Here is a 24,112-nt window from a genome sequence, read left to right as displayed (position 1 = left end):
ATTACAACTACATGTACCAGCTATTATGCACGTTAGATGATGACGTCAGCTTTTAGGACAGCCGGTAGCTACTTTTCTCACTGAAGAGTTGGTAACAGCGGGTGTGTGAGTGTAATTAAAAGAGGAATGCTGATGGGACATGAAGCATTACCACTAGCTGCATGCTGCTGGATGAATATTGAAGTAAGATGCTCTTTTCAGTTCTCACTATTGTAAATCAGTGTCTCACCAATTATAAACTTCACCGCACGTCACTGATCCAAACATTTCAGTGAAGCCTCAAATGTAAACATAGATGGTTGAGTTTTTGGCGTACAGAGGGTGTCTGCTTCCTGAACTGCTTGAAAGCTGAAGTTGGAATAATCGTTTCTTGAAGCAAGCAGGCTGATGCATAAATGTGATCTGTTGTCAATAGACAGTGTAATATTCAGAATTACTAAAGCAAAGATCTCTGACTGGTTTTATAAACCTGACGCTGAGTTCACCAACCTTCTGAAGATGTAATGTCACCTCTCTGGAGGGGAAGGAGCCTGAGCTGTTGAACGAGGTTGAGCGGTTCCGACTAGATTTAGCTGGATTAACCTCGACACCCAGTTTGGGCTGTGGAACCAGTCTCCTCAAGAAGGGCTGGACCCTCTTCCATTCTGGAGTTGCTCCTGGCGCGATGCTAGGTGGAGGGTCAGCTTACGGAGCCTGGTTAGTTCCTGATATTTATGCCACAAATATTCAGAGACATGCTCTGTCCACTGGTGGGAGTCTGCACATCGAGGTGGAAGAGGATCGTGAGCGTGACCATGTACAGTCTGAAATGACATGCCGTCATTTAAATAAGGTAAATAACATCAGGCCGTTTAGTTTTAAACTCTGTCTCTGAGCATGGATGAAGAAATGTTCATGGAGTTAGCTTCTGATCTGTGTGATATAAAAGGGGCAAATCTGCTGCTTTTTGGGGACCCAGACCGCATTAGACCAGGTCCTGGTGAAAAACTATCACTTCAGACACAGGTCTTCAACCTTTACTGTCAAACAGCCATTTTTCCCTCAACCACCTAAATAAAACTCGCTTAGAGCCGCAGATGTTACGAGACCTTTTAAAAAGACAACTTGTAATTTTTGATAATTATCTACTATTGAAAATGTCTTGTCATTTGGAAGAACCACATTTTTATTTCTAATTTTAGGTTTTAAAATAAAGAAAAACATAAAGCATTTGTGGTCCTGTGATGGACTGGCAACCGGTCCAGGTGTGCCGGCCTCTCGCCTGCTAGGTGCTGGGATAGACTCCAGCTTCCCTGCAAACTGAACTGGATGAAGTGGTACAGAAAATGAATGAATGAATGAAACTTTTGCAGAAAGAGGGTAGACAGACTTTCTTCTATTGGAGGTGTCATTATGTTCTAGAAATTCAATGCAATTATTCCATAAAAAAAAAAAGAAAATTTGTTTAAAAACCTGCATTTGTTATTATATCTATATTAAAAACAAGAATTAGCTCTTTAGCATTTTTAGCCACGTATTAAGAACCACTGTGAAGGTCCAGAGAGCCACTAGCTGCTCCGGCACCGCAGGTTGAACACCCCTGGTTTAGGATGTTCAAATCTGGACTGATCCATGAATACACAGTTCAGTTTTTAATTGTGAAACCTTTCATTCTGTTAGTGAAATTATTTCATATTCGGAATATGTGCACTTGGCACCAGGACACTTTAGGCCGCAGTTCGATGATCGTTTTTGTAGTCGAATCGTTGGACTTGCAGCCGCATGTCTTGGACACTCGGGTGAAGAGAGGGGCGGAGCTGTCAACTGATCACCACCTGGTGGTGAGTTGGCTCACATGGTGGGGGAGGATGCTGGTCAGGCTTGGCAGACCCAAGCGTGTTGTGAGGGTCTGCTGGGAACGTCTGGTGAAGCAGACCTTCAACCATTTCCCGGGTGAGGTGGGGGACATTAGGGCTGCTCGATTATGGGGAAATGATAATCACAATTATTTTGATTGAAATTGAGATCTCGATTATTTAACACGATTAAAGAAAGAAATAGAGAACGGGGGGGTCAGTGTGACATTTGAAGCTTGTCTGTGGTAATACAGACTAGTTTCTTCCCACCAGGTCCACATAGCTGTAGTTTGTCTCAGACCAGCAGCTATGTTCTGCTCAGTGTGATCTGGAAAAAAAAATTATTTTCATGTTGAAATCCGCGTCAATAAAATGTAGCGCGACATTTATATATATGGCTCTATGGTGCAGCTTGACCACAGGGTCCATAGCGGTGGCGAAACATTGGACTGTAGCCACGTCCTTCACACCACTCTCACCCCCCTCATCATCCAGGGCGGGAGAGACACTCCACTAAAATGGTGTCAAGACGGCAGTGATGCTGTTTGTCCAAAGTGTAAAGGACTTTCTTAAATCCGGATTGTTCACTGGTAACGGAGAAAAAAGTTGTTTGTTTATAACGTTTGTCTCTCAGTGTCTCTGAAAGCTGGTGGATTATTTAGTCGCGACTCACAAAAATTTAATTTTTTTTTGTTTTCTTGTGTCGCTTCGCCCCCGTGTGCTTGTCTGCGTGAACGAGCGCAACATTTCACATGCACAAATGTCGCCTGTCGCTTGGCTGGAGGAGGGCAGCGATTTTCGCCTCATCGTGCAGGTTCCATAGAAAATGATGGAGCAGGAGCGACGCCTCCCGTGTGTCCAGCCCCTAACTGGCGAGGTGTTTGCAACTCGCGCTGAATAAAACCAAAGCAGTCGGGGCTGTGGGAGGAGTCTGCAGCAGTGGGAGGAGTCTGCAGCAGTGGGAGGAGTCTGCAGCAGTGGGAGGAGTCTGCAGCAGCGGGAGGAGTCTGCAGCAGTGGGAGGAGTCTGCAGCAGAGTGGAGTCTTCAATGCTGAAAACAGCACAAGACGAAACTGCGAAGGACAAAAATAATTGGATCCTTTCATTTTTATGATCGTTGTACAATTTGATTAATCGCCCAGCCCTAGGGGACATTGAGTCCTATTGGGCCTTTTTGGCCTGTGGGACTCCAGAGGCAGCTGATGGGTATCGGCAGGCTAACCAGAACACAGCTTCCGTGGTCGCTGACACAAAACTTGGGCATGGGAGGAGTTCTGAGAGGCCATGGAAAACGACTTGTGGGGGACTTTGAGGAGATTCTAGTCCACCATCCAGCAGCTCAGGATGGGGAAGCAGTGCTCCATCAACACTGTGTATAGTGGAGATGGTGGGCTGCTGAACTCAACACGATATGTTCAATCCCACCAACACACATCCTCTACGGAAGAAACATAGTCAGGAGACTCAAATAAGACCCAGGACATGCCGGAGAGTCTACACTCTCGGCTGGCCTGGGAACACCTGGTTTTCCCTCTGGAGCTGGAAGGAGTGGCTGGGGAGTGGAAAGTCTGGGCTTCCCTGCTTAAGTTACTGCCCCTGCAACCTTACCTCAGAGAATGTTTTGAACTGAATCAGCATTCACTTCATCAGAACCACCTTCTAGGACCCGGTCGTCCTCTTCATCAGGTCCACCTTCTAGTACCGGGTCGGACCTTTGTAATACTGGTGTAATAGATGAAGCAGGTGGTGGAAACCTTCCTCAGAGGTTTCCTCCATATTGACATGACAGCATCACACAGTTGCTGCAGGTTTGTCGGCTGCATCCATGATGAGAATCTCCCGTTCCACCACATCCCAAAGCTGCTCTACTGGACTGAGATCTGGTGGCTGTGGAGGCCGTTGGAGTCCAGTGAACTCATCGTCATGTTCTAGAAAGCAGGTGGAGATGATCTGAGCTTTGTGACATGGTGCATTATCCTGCTGGAAGTAGCATCAGAAGATGCTCCACTGTGGTCATAAAGGGATGGACATGGTCAGTAACAATACTCAGGTAGGCTGTGCTGGTTAAACCAGGCCACGTTGGTACTAAGGGGCCCAAAGTGGGCCAAGAAAACCTCCCCCCACCATTACACCAGCAGCAGCCTGAAGCGTTGATCCAAGGCAGGATGGTTTGCTTTTACTCTCCAGGACTAAATGCACTGTGTTGCTGCCATATGATTGGCTGATTAGATATTTGTGTTAATTAATCTTTCTCCAGGTTCGGATGGTCTCTCCCTTCCTCGGTCCTCCCTCTGACTATGCGGTGGTGAAGATGATTCCAAACGAGAGGCTTCCACCCAGGAACCTCCATCGTGTGCTCGTAGACAAAACTCAGGCCACGCTGAAATGGCAGCCGCCCTACGACACTCCGGACACCCCTCTGGTACCACACATGTCATGTGCTGCAGTGATAATGATACATGATGCCGGTGGGCCAGGATAATTAGAAAAACAGCTATCAGTGAGAGGTCTCTTTGTGTGTTTTCCTGTCTTCTAAGACGTATGCTATCCATGTGAGGGATGTGATCCGGAAGGTGGAGCGTGACTACAAGTTGACCACTCAGAACAACACTGTGGAGTACGTGCTGAAAGGCCTGGAGCCCGGAGGGAGGTACAGTGTCTCCGTCCGCCTGCGCAACATGAGCAAGGAGGCTAGCTTCACCCTCAGTACTGGTATGTGTCCGAACTCTCACAGATAAAGCTAAGACCTGTTCACAACCCCACCTCCAAACAACTGGGACCCTGTGTGAAATGTAAATAACAGAATGCAATGATTTCCAAATCCGATCTGCCCATATTGTATTCGCTGTAGAAGATAAACGATGGAAAATATGAGCTGAGCTCACCCAAATCATTTTGTTAAAGAAATCCTGGATATTTCTGATAAAACTAAAATAATAAAGGAGTTTAATGATTTTTTTTTTTGTGAATGCGGCCCCAAATTTGGGAAAGAACATAACTAAAACACTGATGCCACATGTACAAATTGGTACTGGTACCCAAATTTCCCTGAGGACTCTCCAAAGGGATTAATAAAGTATTTTCTATTCTATTCTATTCTACAATTAGAGACAATGCTAACAGCAACTTTCTTTCTAAAGTCAAAAAAGTACCCATAGTAGTATATAAATATGCAAATAAGTCATCTGTCAGGACTGGGCCTGATATTACATGAATTTAGTTAGAAAACAGAATGGATCCTGGTTTATGGAACCGTTCACATTATGTGAAAGCATCTTTGTTGACCTAAAAAGCGTTTGACACAACAGATTCACAGCATTCTGCTTAAAAATGGGAAAATAGGGCCACCTAGAGTGTTGGCTCATGAAGTCGGGTCCACACGTTACCTTCACAGGCAGGAAGCAGCATGAAGAATCAGGTAACTCAGGACATATTACATGTGGGATTCCGTCACGGGGCTCAGCTCTTTTTTATCTTGTATAAAACGGATCTAATCCATGTTTCTCAGCCTTCTAAACGGCATTCTGTTTTGCTAGATGTATCCAACTTGTCTTTTCTCACTTAACACAGGTCATTAAAATGGTGGAAAGGAAATTAGAGCCTGTAAAAAAAAGGTTTGATTCAAATAAATTCTCACTAAATCTTAGTAAAACTCATATGATTTTCTGTAACAGTTCCTGTCAACATAGACGGTATTAAAATGTCAAAAAAACTGATTTTCTAACGGGGATTTTAGATGAAATTGTGAAATGGAAAGCACACATAGAAGATAAAAAGTGAAATGTCCAAGGATAATTTCTGTTATTAAAGTAAAGTAACCTGTCGACCAGTCTGACTGTTTCCCGGTCTCACCTGGTGGTACGAGGTCTGGGGAAGTGCAGGTACAACAGTCATACAAGCAGTTTTCATTTTAAGATACCATTAGAGTCATTAGTGGGAGAACCGTAAAGAAATCCTTTTATTTTTCACATTAAAATAGTTAAAAATTCAGGAATTAGTGGAGCGTTGTATTTTATAAATCATTATCAAAGCCCATAAAAGAGTCCTGCCTCACAAACTGCAAAGTAGATTAGAAAGTTGTTCTAATTTAAAATGAACAGATATTTAAGAGAAAACTGAGGCAACGCGGTGTTACAGTGAAACGCGTCACACTGGAAGAACTTCAACACGAAAATCAGAACAATAGAAACCGCTGTTGTCTTTAAGAAAGAAATAAAAACATGTGCAAGTAGGAAATATGAAGACCTGCATGAGTTCATTGGCATGTTTACCACCAGTAAGCCGGTAGCTGGAGGATTTTCTTACCGTGATGTATTTTTATATGTTGAATTTATCATTCATTGTTCATGAGCAAATGGCCGATAATGAAAATAAAAGTAGGTGTGAAAAAGCAGCAAGTATCATAAGGTTGTTCTTCTTTCTGCTCCTTTTTAGTATTTCAGTTTATTGTGTTCTTATTTAGTGTAATTAGCTTGTATTTTTGCTGAAAATGAAATAAATAAAAACAATAATAAACAAAAACAAAAGGCTGAAAAGATAACTGGTACAAATCAGAAACAAGTGGAGCAGCATTGGACAACTAACCAGGTTAACTAAAGACAGATAAATGAAGGAGACGCTTCTGTTGTGCTGCCTCAGTGTCGAACGTTCAGCTCAGAAATGGAAAATTTCCCTCTGCTGCAGCGCCTCTTCCAGCGCCGGAAGCCTTGAAGATTCTGATTGAGAACGACCACGTGTTCCTCTTCTGGAAGAGTCTGGCAGTCCGAGAGAAGGACTTTGATGAAAGCAGGGTGAGAAACCACAGATCAGTAACGCATCTATAGCCTGTTTCCTTTTTTCTAATGCTTCTCAGGTTTAAATAAAGTTTGGATTGAATTGTTAGATAAGTGCTGAGATTATGCTTTGTGCTTCCTTTGTCTGTAACTTTTGTTATTCTGCTTACAGGGATATGAAGTGCGTGTGTTCGACAGCGCGACTAACCAGACGTCATACCTGGGAAACACCACAGAGACCTTCTTCCGCATCGGCAGCCTTGTGGTCGGACACAACTACACGTTTTCGGTGGCGGCCCGATGCCTGCTCAGCGGCCAGCTGTGTGGGGAACCTGCCATGCTGCTCTACAACCAGCTGACAGGTGATGTCATCTCACTTTTCAGACAACTTCATGTTGGACTGAAGCAACTTTCAGTCTCGCATGCTTCTGTGTCGTGTCTGAAGCCTCCTCAGGCCAGTTTTCGTGTGTTCGTTAATGTTTTCATCCACCTGTTCAGGGACCAGCGATGCCTCCCGTAGTGAGGCCCATTCAGGGGACGTGGCGGCGGTGGTGGTTCCAGTCCTCTTCCTGCTGCTGCTGGGGGTGTGTGGCGGTTTGGTGGCGCTCTACCTGCGACACCGCCGCTTACAAAACAGCTTCACTGCCTTCACCAACTCCCACTACAACTCCCGCCTGGGCTCGGCCATCTTCTCTTCCGGGGATGAACTGGGTAACAGATGGATTTTTCATGCTTCTACATGTACAATCATAAGGCCACTTCATCTGAACTTTATATTTTTATCTGCATATTTTGAGTCCAAATTTAAGACTTTAATGCTGGTGTGATTAAATCAGTGGGTTTTCAGGTGTGAGGGAAGGCTTCCCGGGGGGCTCTAAACAGTTTGAGGGAGGGCAGCGTGAGTCAGAGTGAGGAAATATTTCATTAACATCTGAATTTATTTACAGTTATATAAATAAATACAGTATAAATAGAGTTAAAGACAAAAAAAAAAATAAAAGAAAAATACCTGGAATAAAATAAAATACAATAAAATATTAAATTTACAACAAATGAATAAAATGAAATAATGAATACATAAAAGTAAATGCACAAATAATAGTAAACAAATAATAATAGTTTTAAAATAAACAAATTAAGTAAAAATAAACTGAATTAAAAAACTGGAAGTTGTTTGTGGCAAATTTGCAATGTTAATATTTAAATTTAAATTACTCAGATCATTTAGTTCTGGGGGGATTTGATTATTTCTCTAACAATCCTGACTCCATGCACACGCTAACTAAGGTCCTACAGGCATCCAGGACTGACTGTGGCATCTTGTGTCTGTGCTGTGAGGGAGGATTAAGCTTGCTTAATAACATACATTAGTGTGCACAGTAAAGGTTACTTTATAAATACATTTTACCATTTTGCATCTTCATGGAAAAAAAAACAAAGCAAACAAAACACAAATACTAAAAAGTCCAAAACTCCAGAAATCCATTTCAGACACACGCAAGCTGGATGTAGCTGAACCTTCTGGTTACTAAGTGCCTCAGACATTTCTAAAGGCCCAGAACAGCTGACATGCAACCAGCAAAAGAAAGAAACCAGAGAAGAAGAAGAGGATCAGGAAGGGAACAAAGATGCAGAAGAAGAATGAAGACGAGAACAGCAGCTGTAGAAATTGTGCAAGCTTTTGAAAAAAGACTATATGTGAGTGTTTAGGACGTGTTGGGCGGGTTGGAAATATGCCGCTAGCGACGTGTCATCGCAGCTAAACAGGTGTCCAAAACTGACGTCAGATCGTGGGAGTGAGCTCAGAACTCAGCACCGCCCCCCAGTGGAGGAACTGACGTAATCATGGCAACATAAAAGACACATGGAAGTATGAGGACGAGGCGTTTGAAACAGGCGTCCTTGTTTACGTACGTAAGGGTTAGCAGAAATGGGCCTGCAAAAGCACCCACAAATCTTTATCCTCTGAGAACACAATGTACCTGATGTGTAGTTAAAATGTTCAGCAGCAGAGGGCGTCAGATGTTCATGGCCAAGGTAGAAGTCAGTCCTGATGAATCCAGTAATATGTACTCACCGTACCAATGAGGCAGTCCTGAGGCCTGTACGAAGATGGATTTTTTATTATCAAGGTAACATCAGGTTTTAACCCTGGTTTCTGTCCTACAATGCTGGTTCACTTATTACCGGGTTAATCACCAATGGTAACGTTACACTGAACCAGCTCCTGAGTAGGTTATGTTGTTTTGTTCTTTTTTACCTTGTCCTGTCCAGCACGGTGGCGGCAGAATGATGGTCTGGCTGCTGTGTTCTGCCAAACAAATTGCTTTGCCAAGAGGAGGGCCTTATGGGTTTAAAGACTCTTCTTGATAATTTAAGCATTTGTCTGTTGCTGATTTGACATATTATGTTGGACCTGACAAGAGGGTTTGGGAGCGTTAGGAAAGGAGAAAGTAAATGAAAGAAAGAAAATGGAAGAGAAAGAGAAAATACAAGGAGATATAACAGATATAAGCTAACACATCAGCTGGTTCAATTCTTAGCAGAAAATAAACACACCTGCAACATCTTTAAGAAAGCAAAGCTGACACTTATCAGGAGCAGCTGTAAGAGGACAGACAATCCTGGTCGCGCTAGGCCTGGCTATCGTCCACTAATTTCCATTCACAGCAGCCTGTTTTTATTAGATTTTGATTAAATTTAATCAATATCGATTCATTTACAGCTAACTTGTGTAACACCACAGAATTTTTCTTGAATATTAAAGATGTTCTCAGATAACTATTTTAAAACCACTGAGTCATTTACATAACAATCAAACTCAGTTATCTGGGAGTAATCAGATTACTGTAATAATCTGATCTGACACATCTACATGCATTTCTGAAATAGAAAAACAATCCAGCGTTTCCCAGATTCCCAGCCAGAAACGCTGTGATGCAAACAATCAGGACTTTGTAAATGTCCTGATGAAGTGTTTCATCCAGCAGAGTCGCTCTAAATGTTCCTAAAGTTCACGTCTCAGATAACGTGTGGATGTTAATAAAACCTACAAAGATTACTGGATCCATTTAAAGCTGTAATATGACTCAGAAACTCCTACACTGATGTAGATTCAGCTTGTTCAGCTGTGCGCGTTGCCATGACGACCGTGACGGTATCGGCGTAACACCGGAGCAGGAGAAATCCTCCATCTGCTCCTCACTGGAGCGACATGCTTCCATCTCCAGCTGCTGGGAGAAGCTAGAAAACTCTCATCTTTCTGTCTGATTTCCAGCTGGTTGACATGTTTTCTGACATATGCACTCTCTGTGTGTGTGTGTGTGTGCGCTGACTGCCATGAATACAGAGAGCAGCTATGACATGTCATGGAATCCAGATAAACAGCATCAGACTGTTTCCTGTTTGATAAAAGGACGAAGTGGAAACCTGTTCTAGAGGAAATGTGGCTTTAAATGACCATGTCGGATTTATTTTAATGTACATACGTGTGTGGTGACATCACTTCCTGTTGTTGAACGTAACGGCGCCCGTTAGCGTTAGCTGCTAATGTGAGCGGTAATACGCTACCAAACACTTTGATAGATGGATGTAATCCATGCTGGTGACATGTGACATCATCTCGGCAATAGAAGCTGATTGGACGGAGGAAACACAGGAACCCAGTTGTGTGTATTTATGCTAAGATCTCGCAGAGCCTCGGTAACTAATGCAAGAGTAGGATCACGTTACTGTAAAATAAGGATATATAAAAAAATCAATCTCCAAGTTTTATGAATTGATACTGGATGTGGAAATGCGACCGGGCCACTACAAAGTTCAAAGCCATCCCAGAGGGCCCCAGCAGACCAGCCTGCCACCAAAAGCTCGTACCCCAGCCAGCCCACCACCGGGATCACCACGCAGAGGAAGGCCCCAGCCACGGAGCGGGGTATGTTCTGGACAAGAGATCACCATGTATAAAAGCTCCACCTCCTGACCAATCAGATCTCTTGGAAAATGTCCCGCCCATTCTTAGAACATCCTGTCCAGATTGGTGGTGGAACGTGAGAGGAGGCTTCAGAGAGGAAGAGTTTTAGGGATAGATGCTTCCTTTAGATCAGGGGTGGGCAATTATTTTCTCCATAGGGCCACATGAGAAACAAAATATTGTGGAGGGCTGGGCCAAAAGGCTGAATTAAATTTTGCATATTAATTGTATTTCTCTATAAAAAATAGAATTGTTTTGACAAACAGGTAAGAGTAGGCTATATGTTATAATCAAGCAATGAAAAAGTGAGGTTGCCTCGCAAAAAATGTCATTTATTAAATCAAATTTCCCAAAGCAATGGTAAACAAAATGTAAACTTTTGTGAAGTTTTTTTTAAACATTTGTGACTTATATTAGAGAATATTTTCAGTCACATTCACTCCAAAACACATTTTGAGTTTCAAATACTGTTGGAAAGAAATTCTTGGCATCCTACAGACATTACGATTTTGTCTTTGTGCTTCAAACATTCAGCATGACACGTCATATTGAACTAATGTCCCAGTTCACTGCTAGTTGGTACCTTTTCATGCCTACATTGGTAGTCTAACCACCTCATTTGGTGTCTAAGTTATTTTTTCTTGTTCGGTAAGAGAAATCTAGTCTCTGCTGGGCGTTAACGAGTGCATCAAAGTCAGGTTGAATGTCTGAGGCGGAGATGCAAGGCAAAGCTGACAGATGATCATCAGTCAGAGAGGATCTATACCTGGATTTTGTGAACTTCATCATTGAAAATGTTTGTTCACATATGTAGGCAGAGCCAGAGAGAACCAACATCTTCTGAGCATGTCTCCTCATGTTTGGAAAGTTCTCCTTTTTAAGCGAATAGAAATCCAGCAGAGATCCTGACTTAAAGTGCTCTGCCAGGACTGCATCAGACTGCAGGCTAATGAGTTCCAGCTGCACCAGGTGCATTATCCACACTGCAGGTAAAGGGAGAGGAAATCATGTGCATTTCATCCTCGATTTTCCTGAGATCTTCAAATTGCCTTGGAAACTCACCATGCAAAGCTCTTAACATTGATGAGTATCTGCAGAGGTGATCAGCTGATGGTGTGACTTCTTTCAGGGTTTGCATGCGAGTGAGAGTGTTGCTCTCCAATTAGCTTGAAAGAAACTGCAACTTTGTCATGAAAGCCTTCACCAGGCTGTGCATTTCATGCACAAAAAGGCCCTTGCCCTGCAGTTTGGTGTCAAGTTCATCAGTTCTGTCACATCGACCGCAAATGCAAAATCTGCCATCCAGTCCTCATCTGCGAGCTCCGGGATGTCTTCGCCTTTCTCCTCACAAAACTCTCGAATCTCTCCTTTCAGGTCCCAAACTCTTTTCAGCCCTTTGCCCAGGCTGAGCCATCTGACAGCTGTGTGGTAGCCGATGTCCCTTTGCTCAGTCTCATGCTCCTCCAAAAGTGCGACGAACTGTCTGTGATTCAATACCCGTGCCCTGATGAAGTTTACCATTTAAGCAAACAACATCAATAACGTGGTTCATTTTTAGCACTGACTTGCACAACACATGTTGGTGTATGATACAATGCAAAAATACCAATTTCTGATCTGCATCTATTTTTGTCACTTTATCTTGACATTTTTCCCTGTAAGGAGAGAACCGTTCGTTGTGACACCTGCCAGTCTGTCCCATTTCAATCCCAGAGTGTCCATGCACACATTTACCTCTGTAAACAGATCACACCCTGTCGTCGTCCCTTTAATCGACCACATGGCTGCCAGCTCCTCAGTTATCTTGAAATCCGTTATCCCCCGGACAAATATGAGTAGCTGGGCTGTGTCGCGGACATCACAGCTCTCATTCAAAGCCAAGGAGAAAAAGTCAAAACTTGCCTCTTCACGTTGAAGCTGAAGCTCCAAGTTCCCCGCCATGTCCTCGATCCTCCTCGTCACAGTTCGCCTGGACAGCGGGACTTGCTCAAATGCGCTTTTTTTTCGGGGCATATTAGTGCTGCAGAGTCCAAGCACTCTTTAACAAACTCCCCCTCCAAGAATGGCTTACTGTTTTTAGTGATTTTGTGAGATATTACAAAGCTGCATCCATGGACATGTGAAGTTTGGTAAAAAAAAAAAAAAGCCTTCCTGCTTTTACAGCTTAGCTAGCAAAGCTTCCGATGTTCGTGCCCTTTCAGCATTAGTCAAGATTTTTTATTTATCCGCATGTTTTGTCTCGTAATCCTTACTCAAATTTTAGTCCTTGAAAACAGAGATCTCCTCCCCGCAAACTAAACACACGGCTTTACCCTTGACATCAGTAAATAAATACTTAGCAGTCCAATTTTGGTTGAAAATTCTGCATTCTGCATCTACCTTTCTCTTTTTAGCATGAGCGGACATTTTGAAGGCCAAAGTTATCTTGTGACAATAATCCAAGCATGTGCAGGTGTTGGAATACTATGGAAACTAACTACTACGTAAATAAAAAAAAAACAACTTCAAAATAAAAGCAATGCAGCTTTAGTATATGTGTGAGGTAAAATGAGAAAATATGTTTATTTTGTAATTTCCAATTAACCTTAGACGGGCCGGACAGAGTTACCGAAAGGGCCGTATGTGGCCCGGGGGGCGTAAAATGCCCGGGTCTGCTTTAGATGAAGAAATGAAACCTGGTCACTGAGAGCTTTGAAGAATGTTTCTGTCTTGTTCTTGACTTGTTCCCAAGTCCATTTAGCTCCGCTAGGGCTGCATGAGGAATTAATATTCCAACACAAAAAAATGTATTTATTTTTATTTTTACCATTGATTGTGGGAATTATTTTTTAGTAAATGATAATTTTGCCATTAGTGCATCTATTTCCCCATGGTAAAGCATCCTTTAAAAAAAATCTGGGATCCAGATGGGGTCCGGATCGCCCCCAAAATGTAATCACTTGTTCCTTTATTCCATTTCTGATTTCCTGAAAATTTTTTTTTTTTTTTTTTATACTTTTTTTTTATTTTCATGTTTTACAACACAATCAGTAACAAAAGAACAAAACAGTGACAGGTAAGTACACAGGTTAATACTTATTTCTATGACAAGTTCTGTATATTGACCATTTTTCCCACTTGATTTCACATTTCGGAAGCTGAAGTCTAATAATATATGTAAGTTTTTCCATGTTATGAATTTCCTCCACTATTTCTATCCAGTTCTCCCAAGTGGGAGGGTTGACATTGTACCATTTTCGGGTTATTGCTTTTTTTGAGGCTGCCAAAAGAATCTTTATCAAATATCGGTCTTTGCTTGAGTAAGTAATTCCTGATAAATGTCCCAAATACAAGACTGTACATACTTTAGGTAATTCGTATCCCAATATTTCCTTTAATTGTTTCCATATATTGTCCCAGTAATCTGTCATCCTTTTACAATACCAAAAAACATGTGCATGACCTACATCCTGCTCACCACACAATCTCCAGCAGGGTTGATGTATAAACAGAGAGCTCTTCCTAATCTTTGGTGTAATAAAAAATCTGACAATATTTTTCCAACAAAATGTCTTCCATATTTTAGAGCTTGATGTACCTTGTTGCGTCTTACAAATATCATACCACATGTCATCAGTTATTTCCACCTTTAGTTCTTTTTCCCATTTATCTCTTATATATAATGTTGAAGTTTTCCTATTTGCCATTAAACCTTGATAAAGTTTTGATGTCAGTTTCTCAGTTATGTTCTTAAATGCTTTGTCTAATATTTCTGTAATTGTGTTTATTTCACCTGGGAGGTCAGGCCTTATTTCCTTATAATAATAGTCTCTAATCTGGAGATACATATAAAAGTCCTGCTTATCCAAATTAACTTCTTTTTGTAGTGTCTGAAAACTCTTAATTTCCCCTCCTTTTATCAATTTAGATATCATAGTCAACCCTCTATTTGACCATTCCTTGAATTTTGGGTTTATAATTCCTGGTTTAAAGCTTTCATCATATGCAAACCATCTGTAGATCTTCAATTCGTTTTCAATTTTACATTTCCTGACTACTGAGGACCAGGTCTCCAAGGTGAATTTGGTAATAGAATCTAATTCCTTTACGTTGTCTTTTAACATTTTCTTATTGGCAATCATAGCCATTACATTGTGTCTTTCAACATTTAATTCTATTTCTTTCCATTTAGTAAAGTAGTCATTATTGCACCAACAAATCAAGGGCTTTAGTTGTGCTGCGTAGTAATAATTTTGGAGATTGGGTAGAGCCAGTCCTCCCTCTGCCCTTGGTATTTGAAGTGTAGAAAATTTAATTCTTGGTTTTCTTCCATTCCAGATAAATCTTGAGATTTTTTTATCCCATTCTGCAAATTGGGAGGTTGGCAATGTTATTGGTAAAGATTGAAATAGATACAAAATTCTGGGTAATATGTTCATTTTAATTATTTCTATTCTTGCGTTCATGTCTAGCAACAAAACTCCCCACCTTTCCATGTCATTGTATATTTTCTGATTCAGGGGAGTATAATTTGTTTTATATAATTCGTTTAGTTTATTTGTAATTGTTATCCCTAGGTAGTTGATTGATTTTTTCCCCCATTTAAAGTTGAATTGTTTCATGATGTCTATGGTAGGATTATAATTGAACGGTAAGATTTGAGTCTTTTCAATGTTCAATTTGTATCCCGACATGTATCCGTAATTTTCCAAAAGACTCATTAGTTTAGGTAGACATACGTTTGGTCGTTTTAAGTATATTAAGACATCATCTGCAAATAACCCAATTTTATGTTCATTACCTTTAATTTCAACCCCTTCTATCTCCTCAGCTTGCCTTATCGCCTGGGCCAAGGGCTCAATAAACATTGCGAATAAAGTAGGAGAGAGGCAGCAGCCCTGTCTTGTAGATCTTTCCAGTCTAAACCATTTGGAGAGGCTGCCATTTATTTTAATTCTTGCCCTAGGACCTTGGTACAGCGTTGTGATACATGCAATTGACTGTGAGCTTAACCCAAATCTCTCTAGACACAGATACAGAAATCTCCAGCTTACACAGTCAAAGGCTTTTTCTGCATCTAAGCTCAAAAGAATTGCACCTTCCTCCTTTTTCTGAATGTCCTCAATTACATGTAGGGTCCTCCTAATGTTATCCTGGGTCTGTCGCCCTTTAATGAAACCTGATTGATCTTCGTCTATAATCTCTGAAATAAAAGTTTGAAATCTATTGGATATGATTGCCGTATATATCTTGTAATCACAATTTAGTATTGATATTGGTCTGTAGTTTTCACAGTATTCCCTGTTTTTACCCTCCTTGGGTATGACTGTAATTATGGCTTCATTCCATGATGGAGGCAATATTCTGTTCTTAAGTGTTTGGTTGAATGATGCTAACAACATTGGTTTTAATTCTTTTTTAAAAGTCTTGTACCATTCTATAGGAAAACCATCAGTACCTGGGGCCTTATTAGTTTTCATTTTCTTGATTGCATTGTCCAATTCTTCCTCTGTAATCTGTGAACACAACACTGCATTATGCAGATTACCTATGTGTGGGAGATCTAATGAGTTTAGAAATGTTTTTTTTGAGTCCTCATCTGCAGTTGTAGGCTGTTTGTATAGGTTTGTATAGTAATCTTCAAATGCTCTCTCAATCTCTTTTGGTTTATACATTAATTCTTTGGATATCGGGTCTCTAATTTTGTAGATTGTATTTGACTGTTGTTTATTCCTTAATTGTCTGGCTAAAGATTTAGTCATTTTTGGGCCCCCTTCATAATATGTTTGTTTAAGAAACCTAATCTTTTTTTCCACTTCTTTCGTTAGAATAGCATCAAGTTTGGTTTTTACCTCCTTAATCTTTACCAATATATGCGCATCATTTGTCTTCTTATGCAGTTTTTCGAGTTTTTCAAGTTCTTTTATCGTTTCCTGATATTCTTTCAGTTTTTGTTTTTTATTGTATGAAGCTATTGATATTAAGTTGCCCCGCATCACTGCCTTCATTGCGTCCCACACTATTGTAGGATCTACTCCTCCCTGATTGTTTTCAATTTTGTATGTTTCTATGCCTTTTCTCATTTCTTCCACCAATTTTTTATCGTTTAATAGGCCAGTGTTCAGTCTCCAATTTGTGATCTTAGTTCTCCTGTTTAAGTTTACTTTCAAACTCAATGCACAGTGATCTGATAGATCTGCTGTACCTATCCTGCACTCTTTTACCCTGAACCCATCCTCCTTGTTCATTAGAAAATAATCTATTCTTGTATGAACTGAATGTGGGATGGAGTAAAATGTGTAATCTCTTTCCAACTGATGACTCTCCCTCCAGACATCTATGATTCCCAATTCTGTTAATGTTGTGTTTATATAGTGGGCTATATTGGTTTTACTACCCTTTGCTTTGCTGGTGGAGTCAAGTGAGTGGTTTAGAGCAATATTTAGATCACCTCCACAAATCAGTATTCCATCAGATTCTAGACTAATTATATGGAATATGGTCTTATAAAAAGATTTATCTGATTCAGGGGGGGCATATACAGCAAACAACGTGACCAACTCTTCTTCCAATTTCCCTTTAACCATAACATATCTTCCTTCTTTATCCTTTACTTCTTTTATACATTCGAAGTTGATTTTGTTTGAGATTAAGATTGCTACACCCCTTTTACTGCTCCCTGTAAATGAACTGTAAACTGTATTTCTAAAACCCTTTTCCTTAAATTTCTCATGTTCTTGGTCTGTAAGATGTGTTTCCTGTAGATAAATTATCTCAGCTTTTTCTTTTTTAAACTTGTTAAGAACTTTTTTTCTTTTGATTGGATTATTTAGCCCATTCACATTTAAAGATATTATTTTTACTTCATTAAGTTGCATCTATAGTCAAGTAGTTTTCCTTGTTTGTCACCTTGTCACCATCAACACAATTAACTGTAAGAACAATAACCAAAAAAAAACATTTATGAACTTTTACCCAGTAAGTTCGAGGACCTTCCGTCGGTCCCCAGGTCCTGTTGGTAGGGGAGGGGTAGAGCCTCCTGGAAAAGGAGGGCCCCTCAGTAGAGGTGGGATAGTACTCAGAAGTGAGTCTTCCCTTCATTCTACACTTGTCCAACGGTTCACACTTTTCTCACCAAGCTTGCATTGTTAAAGACATCAACTTTGGTAGGGAGGTAGGTTGAGGCTGTCCTTAGAATAACTATTCCAAATGAGAAACAATGTCGTACAGAACTGACCAGCTATATAAAGTTTTATCAACTCACATATAGCAATTAAGCTGGTACAAAGGAATTAAACCAACAAAAAGTCTCAAGGATTTTCCGCCTCATGGTCTTGTTTTGATCATGTTTGTACTCTCTACCTCCCATCCTTCGTACTGACACCTCCTCTCCGAAACTCCTGGAGCCTCTGTTTTGCTCTCAGACTGGCCCCTGTCGATACCGGTGGCTCCCCGATCCTCTCCCATTGGAACACTTCTTTGATCCTGTTGTATACTGCGTCCTCTTGGTCCCCTTCTCCCATCTCCACCTCGAGTCCCTTCTCCTGCATCTCCTGCGCTGCATCTTGTGGGTTGTCGTATATTTTAGTTCCGTCTTGCCAGTGGATTTTGATTTTTGTCATCGGCGTCTGAAACTTTATCCCATTTTTCTTCAACACCTTCTTTATACCGGTGTATGCTTTGCGTTTTTTGACCACCTCACTGGGATAATCATGATCAAAGAACAGTGGTTTATTATCCACTTGTACGCGTTTCTGCCACGCTTTCTTGAGTATGGACTCCTTTGTATCAAACTGTAAAAAGTTAACAATGATCGATCTGGGCGCTGCTCCGGGTCCAGGCCTCCCCACTGTTGCTCTGTGTGCTCGTTGGATTAAGAGACGGGTCTCCTCCGGTAGCTCCAATTCCCTCCGCAGCAGATTTTCCACGTAGCGGGGGGTGGAATTTCCCTCTGCACCCTCCGGTATTCCGAAGATCCTTATATTATTCCTCCGTGATCTTCCCTCTAAATCAGTCAACTTTTCTTTTAGGGCTCGCTGTTCTTCCAAAACTGTTAGGAGGGCTCGTTTCGACTCAACGTTCCACTCTTCCAGTTCTCCTATTCGTGTTTGCGCTTCTGCTAGAGCTTGTTTCTGCTCTTGAAATCCTTTCTGACTTTCCGACAGTCTCTGATCGATTTGCTCTTTGAACGCGCTTAATTCTTGCTTAAGGTCAGTCTTCACTTCATCTTTGAGTATTGCCAGATCACTTTTCATTTCTTGTTTCAGCCCTCGTATTTCCTTTGTTATGTTATCGATCCCATCTTGCCATGCGGTAGGTGCTAGCATACTCCCCTGAGCATTAGCTGTTAGCCTTCAGTCTCCAGCGATTTCTCCTTCCATTTCCAAGTCTTTTTCGGTTTTGTTTTGGGTTTGTCGTCTTTTTTTATGTCTTCCGCTCATCCCCACATATCTTCCAGTGTAGGTTTCGAGTTAAGTTATTTTGTATGGGGAAAATTATGATTTTCTGGTGAGAGCTCTGATTCAAGCTTCCATCTCACATGCTCCCAAACCGGAAGTCGATTTCCTGAAAATTTAATCAAAATCTGTCCATAATTTTTTGAGTTAAGCTGCTAACAGACAGACAGACAAACCTTCACCTTGGTGGAGGTAATAAAAAATATGAAGGACACTGAGGAAGCTCAGCCCCAAACCTCTGGGCTGTAATAATCAGACTGATTAGAGCGTTTATATTGTCTCATTAATTTATATCCTATAATCTCACCAATTCATACATTAACAGAGTCAGCAGTTTTCTGCCAGCATTGCTTCCTGCTGTTGCTTCTGGCCTGGATGATGTATTTAATTCTTCATATTTGTGAAGAATAATTGTCTGCTCCTCCATGGTGAAGTAGCTGCTCTGCAGGGTTTCTCCATGTTTGTGATTGGTCAGACACTCCAAACTCCGCCCCTTTTATGTGAGCGCGCTCTGATCAAGATGGAAAACCCTGGGTTGAATCACCGAGTTGATAAGCAGCTTCGTAGTAACACTGATCAGGATCCTGAATGACTGGGTAAGTCAGCCCAGATAACATAGAGATGTCCCAGGTACGTGAGTCCAGTTTTGTAGTCGGGCTCTGGTGTTGCTGATGAGAAAACCCTCTGACTGGCTGTGTTTCCTGAACTTCCACTCTTTGTTAGTGGTGATCATGCTTGTGGCACTGCATTCCACATTTCTAATGATCCTGGTTGTAAGTGAGGAATGTGAAGGACACTAAAACAAAGGAAAAAAAACCCTATTGCTTGTTTTGTTTTCCTTGTGGAAGGAATTATTAGACAAATCCGTTTATTTTTTTTATGGATCAATTTATCAGCTGCATCCTGGAAAGAGAGGATAAATGATGTATGAGTGTCAGGAGCCCGGCTTGCACCACCTATGCCTACACTGTTATTTTTGTTCATAGTGGTGTCATTTCTTAAAGTTTCCTCAATGTTTCACATTTCTATGATGTGAACAACTTAAACACTTGTGATAGTCAATGGGCATAAATATAAATAATACACAAAAATCAGAAATTTGTCATCACATCTTCCTAAATAAACAAAAAAAAACTTAGTGATCCAAAACGTTTCTAAATGTACAAAGTTTCTACTAATCAAGGTTATTATAGTTAACGAAAACTAACTGAAATAAAAATAAAAACGAGAGTTTTTAAAAAAACAAAAACTAACTGAAACTGTATTGTGTGTTTACAAAACGAACTAAAACGAACTAAAATGAAAGCAAAATGTCCTTCGTTTTCGTTTTTTGTAAATTTATTTCATACATAAGGCCTCGGGGTTGATATGAAATCTATTTACTTCGCTCTGCTGGATTTACGTCAGGTGTCTGCGTCGTACAGCCGTGACGTCACGTGTCAACAGTGTGTCCGCCCGCGCCGCTAGCATGATGCTACGGAGAAAGTTAGGAGAAAGCGAGGAGAGTCCTATTTGGGATTTCTTTCGTTATGACCATGTCAAAGATAAAGTGTCTTGTAGAAGAAGCAGGTGGTAAAATATGTGGAAGGAAAAACCACGAATCTGAAAATCCATTTGAAAAGCTGCACATGAAGTTTAACCAGGAGTCCCTGGACCAGGTAGCCTTTCTGCCCCCCTCCACGGATTGATAAGCTTCAGCCGGGCCGAGCAGCATGGGGAGGGAACGTGAGTCACAGACACACTGTCAGTTACACACACACACACAAAGTCTCGCACACACACATACGCAAACAGACCTACACACACAGGCTTAAATTAGTTTTTGTTTACAGTGTTGGACAGCAGGTTATGTATGTTTAGAATAGAAGGTAAAGCAGTTTATATGTACAGCACATATTTTATTTACAGTTCAATTCAAAGTGCTTTACATAAAACAAAAGCATTAAAGATATTAAGAAATAATAAAAGACAGCAACACATAGCAGAAATCACAATAAAATCATAAATTACATTAAAATAATTAAAAGCAAGATAAGTTAAAAAGTTAACATGCAGATTTCATGCATAGGCTGTAATGTGTGATTTTAGAGGTTCGTGGTGGTCGGCAGATGAAACACACAAAGTCAGAGTGCTAGAATAAGTGTGTCAGGTTTATTCCCCGCAGCTCATGACACTCATCATTACATCTCAATGGGTTCAGCCTTATAAGCATAGCATAGCTTGCCCTACCTTTGACACGGACTGGAGAGCCAACAATCCCGGTAGAGTGGCTTAGAAAACCCCGGCTGGGCGTTCGTATACGTAACCCGCAGCAGACTCTACCGAGATGTGGGATTTCCCCGTCTTTATACTTATTTAGAAAAAACACAACATCGCATGAGAGAGAGGATGGCCGGTCCTTTCCCACAGGCGAGGATGAGTCCTGAGATCCTGTCTTGTAAACATATTTACAAGACACCCTTTTCTCACCCTTCCAAAGATAGGCAGTTACACAGTTCCCAAAACAAGCAGAATAATATAACAAAAACAGTATACAGGTGGTCACTTGGGACAAAACAAGCAGTTATATAACACCAATAGTATACAGATGGTCATTTTAGGACACAAATTAGATATTCCCATATCATTCCACCTCTGGCCTAAAATGGCCTTAATTCATAAAACCTTCCAAAACAAGCAGTTATATAACCCCAATAGCATACAGGTGGGCATTTTAGGACACAAATTAGATATTCTCATATCATACCACCTCTGGCCTAAAATGCCATTAATCCATAAAACCTCCACCTTCCCACATGACATCCAATAATTCCATCAAAAGCCTGCACATGCCCCCAGTGATTTTGATTATCTACGGTCAGATTATAACACACAATGCGGCGTATATAAAGGCATGTTAATACATTGCATAGCGTCAATACACATAAAATAGCCACAAGAATCAATAATGGTGGAGCTACATATGTTCTAGCGGTGACAGACATTCCTGAAAAAATGTCCCACCAGTGATGAGCACTGTCCATCTCCACCATCCTTGCTGCATGCAAAACCTGTTCCCGGTTAACTAGAGTTGTTGCTAAGGCACGGGTAACATTGTTACATTGTGCCAATTCCATAGGTGTAAACCTTTTAAACAACCTGAGAACGGTACAGTAGGCAACTGAGTATGGTTGTGAGTAGTAGCTACGCAAAGGGTGTTGGGGCCCACTTGCCATAGCATGTCGCTAGCTGGTTCTATAAACCATTCACACAGTGCCGTGTCTCCTGTAAAGCATGGATTTCTATACCCTTTAGATAAGAGGCAGGCTTGGCCTCGATCAGTAGTTTCACAGTCCGTCAGGTCATATGTGTGATTGGTTTGGGGACTAAACCATTCACCGTGAGTTCTCAAAAACATATACTTATTATGTACGATCAATGGTAATACCTGAAACTTACAGATGGTGATTACTTGAGTAACATTCCACTGTATCCAACTTACTGTACACATGGTCATATTACATCGAGTCTGTTCAGGTTTTATTTGTAACCATAAAGCATCAGATATATCAAACAATCGTCTCCATTCATTTGGGTTAGGTGTAGTTATTACCCGTACAAACCTCTCCTCCTGTAGTCGGGAATATATCACCTGTAAACCACACACAGTTGCATCAATAGCTTTGGTTACATTTATTAAAACATCGGCAGTGTCATTAAACAATCTAGTTTGCCATTTCAACTGTTGTTGTAAAATGATTGCAGTCTCTTTTTGTGGTCCTATAGGGACCGGCATCCAGTTCCCCAGGCGATGAACGGCCTGGCTAGCTTTATTTCCAGTGTTGGACAACATTGTCCAAGTGGTTTCTCCTGTTCGAACCACAGCGTGTGCTTTTTCCTGGCAGGTCGTCACCAGTGGAGCTGTATGATTTTTAATTACTAGTTCCTTTGGCAATGCGTCCACTGGGTAAATAAAAGGGTTAGTCCGATTATCTATGGTTGTAGCATTTCTTAACTGATAAATTGGCAATGTAACAGGCCTCATTGTTGTTGCGTTCCTCCAGCCCATTCGAAACTGAACCACTTCCTCCATCGACTGGTGGGGGGTCATCGCAGTGACAGTGAGGACAGCTAGCAGCATGCCCCAGCAGGCAGCACCACCAGGTCTCAGGCGGGCCCTAGCGAGGATCCTTCTGCGTCCCCTCCTTATTGGATCTTCCGATCAACCTCCTCCACTCCCACTCAGACATCCACCAGGCACACCAGGCTGAAAGAGACACATGACTTCAGAAGAATATAGCACACAGCATTAGTCTTTTAAATCCAAATCCCCCTTGACCTCTAGTAGTAAACACCTGTGGTGTTGTTATTTCTTGCACCATTGTCATATTACATGGTTTTATTACCAGCTGAGCTATTTTGTCACCTTTAGTGACCACAAACGGTTCAGCAGCTATATTTACTTGTCAGGTCCAAAACCTGCTGAGCTGTGGCTCGCAGTGGAATTTAGCATCATTTTGTTTTTTCCACATTTTAACACTTTCGCACCATGACCATTTGAGTGAGTGGTGTCACTCCTTCTGCAAGGGGTCTGTTATTAATTTGTTTAACCACCTCTGGTAAATTGCCCTTCCAATTATCTAAACTATTATCACCTGAGGCTTTCCTCAGTGAGGATTTTAATAATCCGTTTAGTCTTTCAATTAACTCATAACTCATCTACCTCTGCCAGAGCCACGATCACACAACTGGACTAAGTCAACCACTTACTGCAACCTATAACTGTCGCTCTGATACTATATATCATATAATTATACAATATTTGTATCCTTTGCACATCATTCAACATTCTGTATCATCTTTGCACATCCTTTATTTACATAGTCATCATCTTGCCACTGCACTTTATCTGCCAATCCACTCTGGATTTCTATCTTTATTTTATTTCTATTTTTATTCCACTTTACTTATATTGTATATTTTACTTCTATTTTTTATTCCTAGTTTATGCCACTTATGACACTGGACTACTGTAACAACGCAATTTCCCTTCGGGGATAAATAAAGTTGTCTGTCTGTCTGTCTGTCTGTCTAACCCTGCTGCTTGTGGGTGATATGGAA

General features: G+C 41.1%; 1 protein-coding gene across 2 annotated transcripts in view; it reads left to right on the top strand.

The window, feature by feature from the left end:
• sorl1 (sortilin-related receptor, L(DLR class) A repeats containing) overlaps window positions 1-24,112 on the top strand; it is a 118,959-nt gene that overhangs the window by 90,972 nt on the left and 3,875 nt on the right. For both annotated transcript variants that reach the window (XM_041994393.1, XM_041994392.1), the window contains exons 43-47: window positions 4,093-4,257; window positions 4,373-4,547; window positions 6,519-6,625; window positions 6,780-6,969; window positions 7,106-7,318. In XM_041994393.1, the coding sequence (XP_041850327.1) occupies window positions 4,093-4,257; window positions 4,373-4,547; window positions 6,519-6,625; window positions 6,780-6,969; window positions 7,106-7,318 (850 nt within the window). The remainder of the gene's footprint in view (window positions 1-4,092; window positions 4,258-4,372; window positions 4,548-6,518; window positions 6,626-6,779; window positions 6,970-7,105; window positions 7,319-24,112) is intronic.

Source organism: Melanotaenia boesemani, chromosome 9 (assembly GCF_017639745.1).
Source record: "Melanotaenia boesemani isolate fMelBoe1 chromosome 9, fMelBoe1.pri, whole genome shotgun sequence".
NCBI lineage: Eukaryota > Metazoa > Chordata > Actinopteri > Atheriniformes > Melanotaeniidae > Melanotaenia > Melanotaenia boesemani.
The sequence above is the reverse complement of the archived record's forward strand: the minus strand, read 5'-3'. Positions and strand labels throughout refer to the sequence as shown.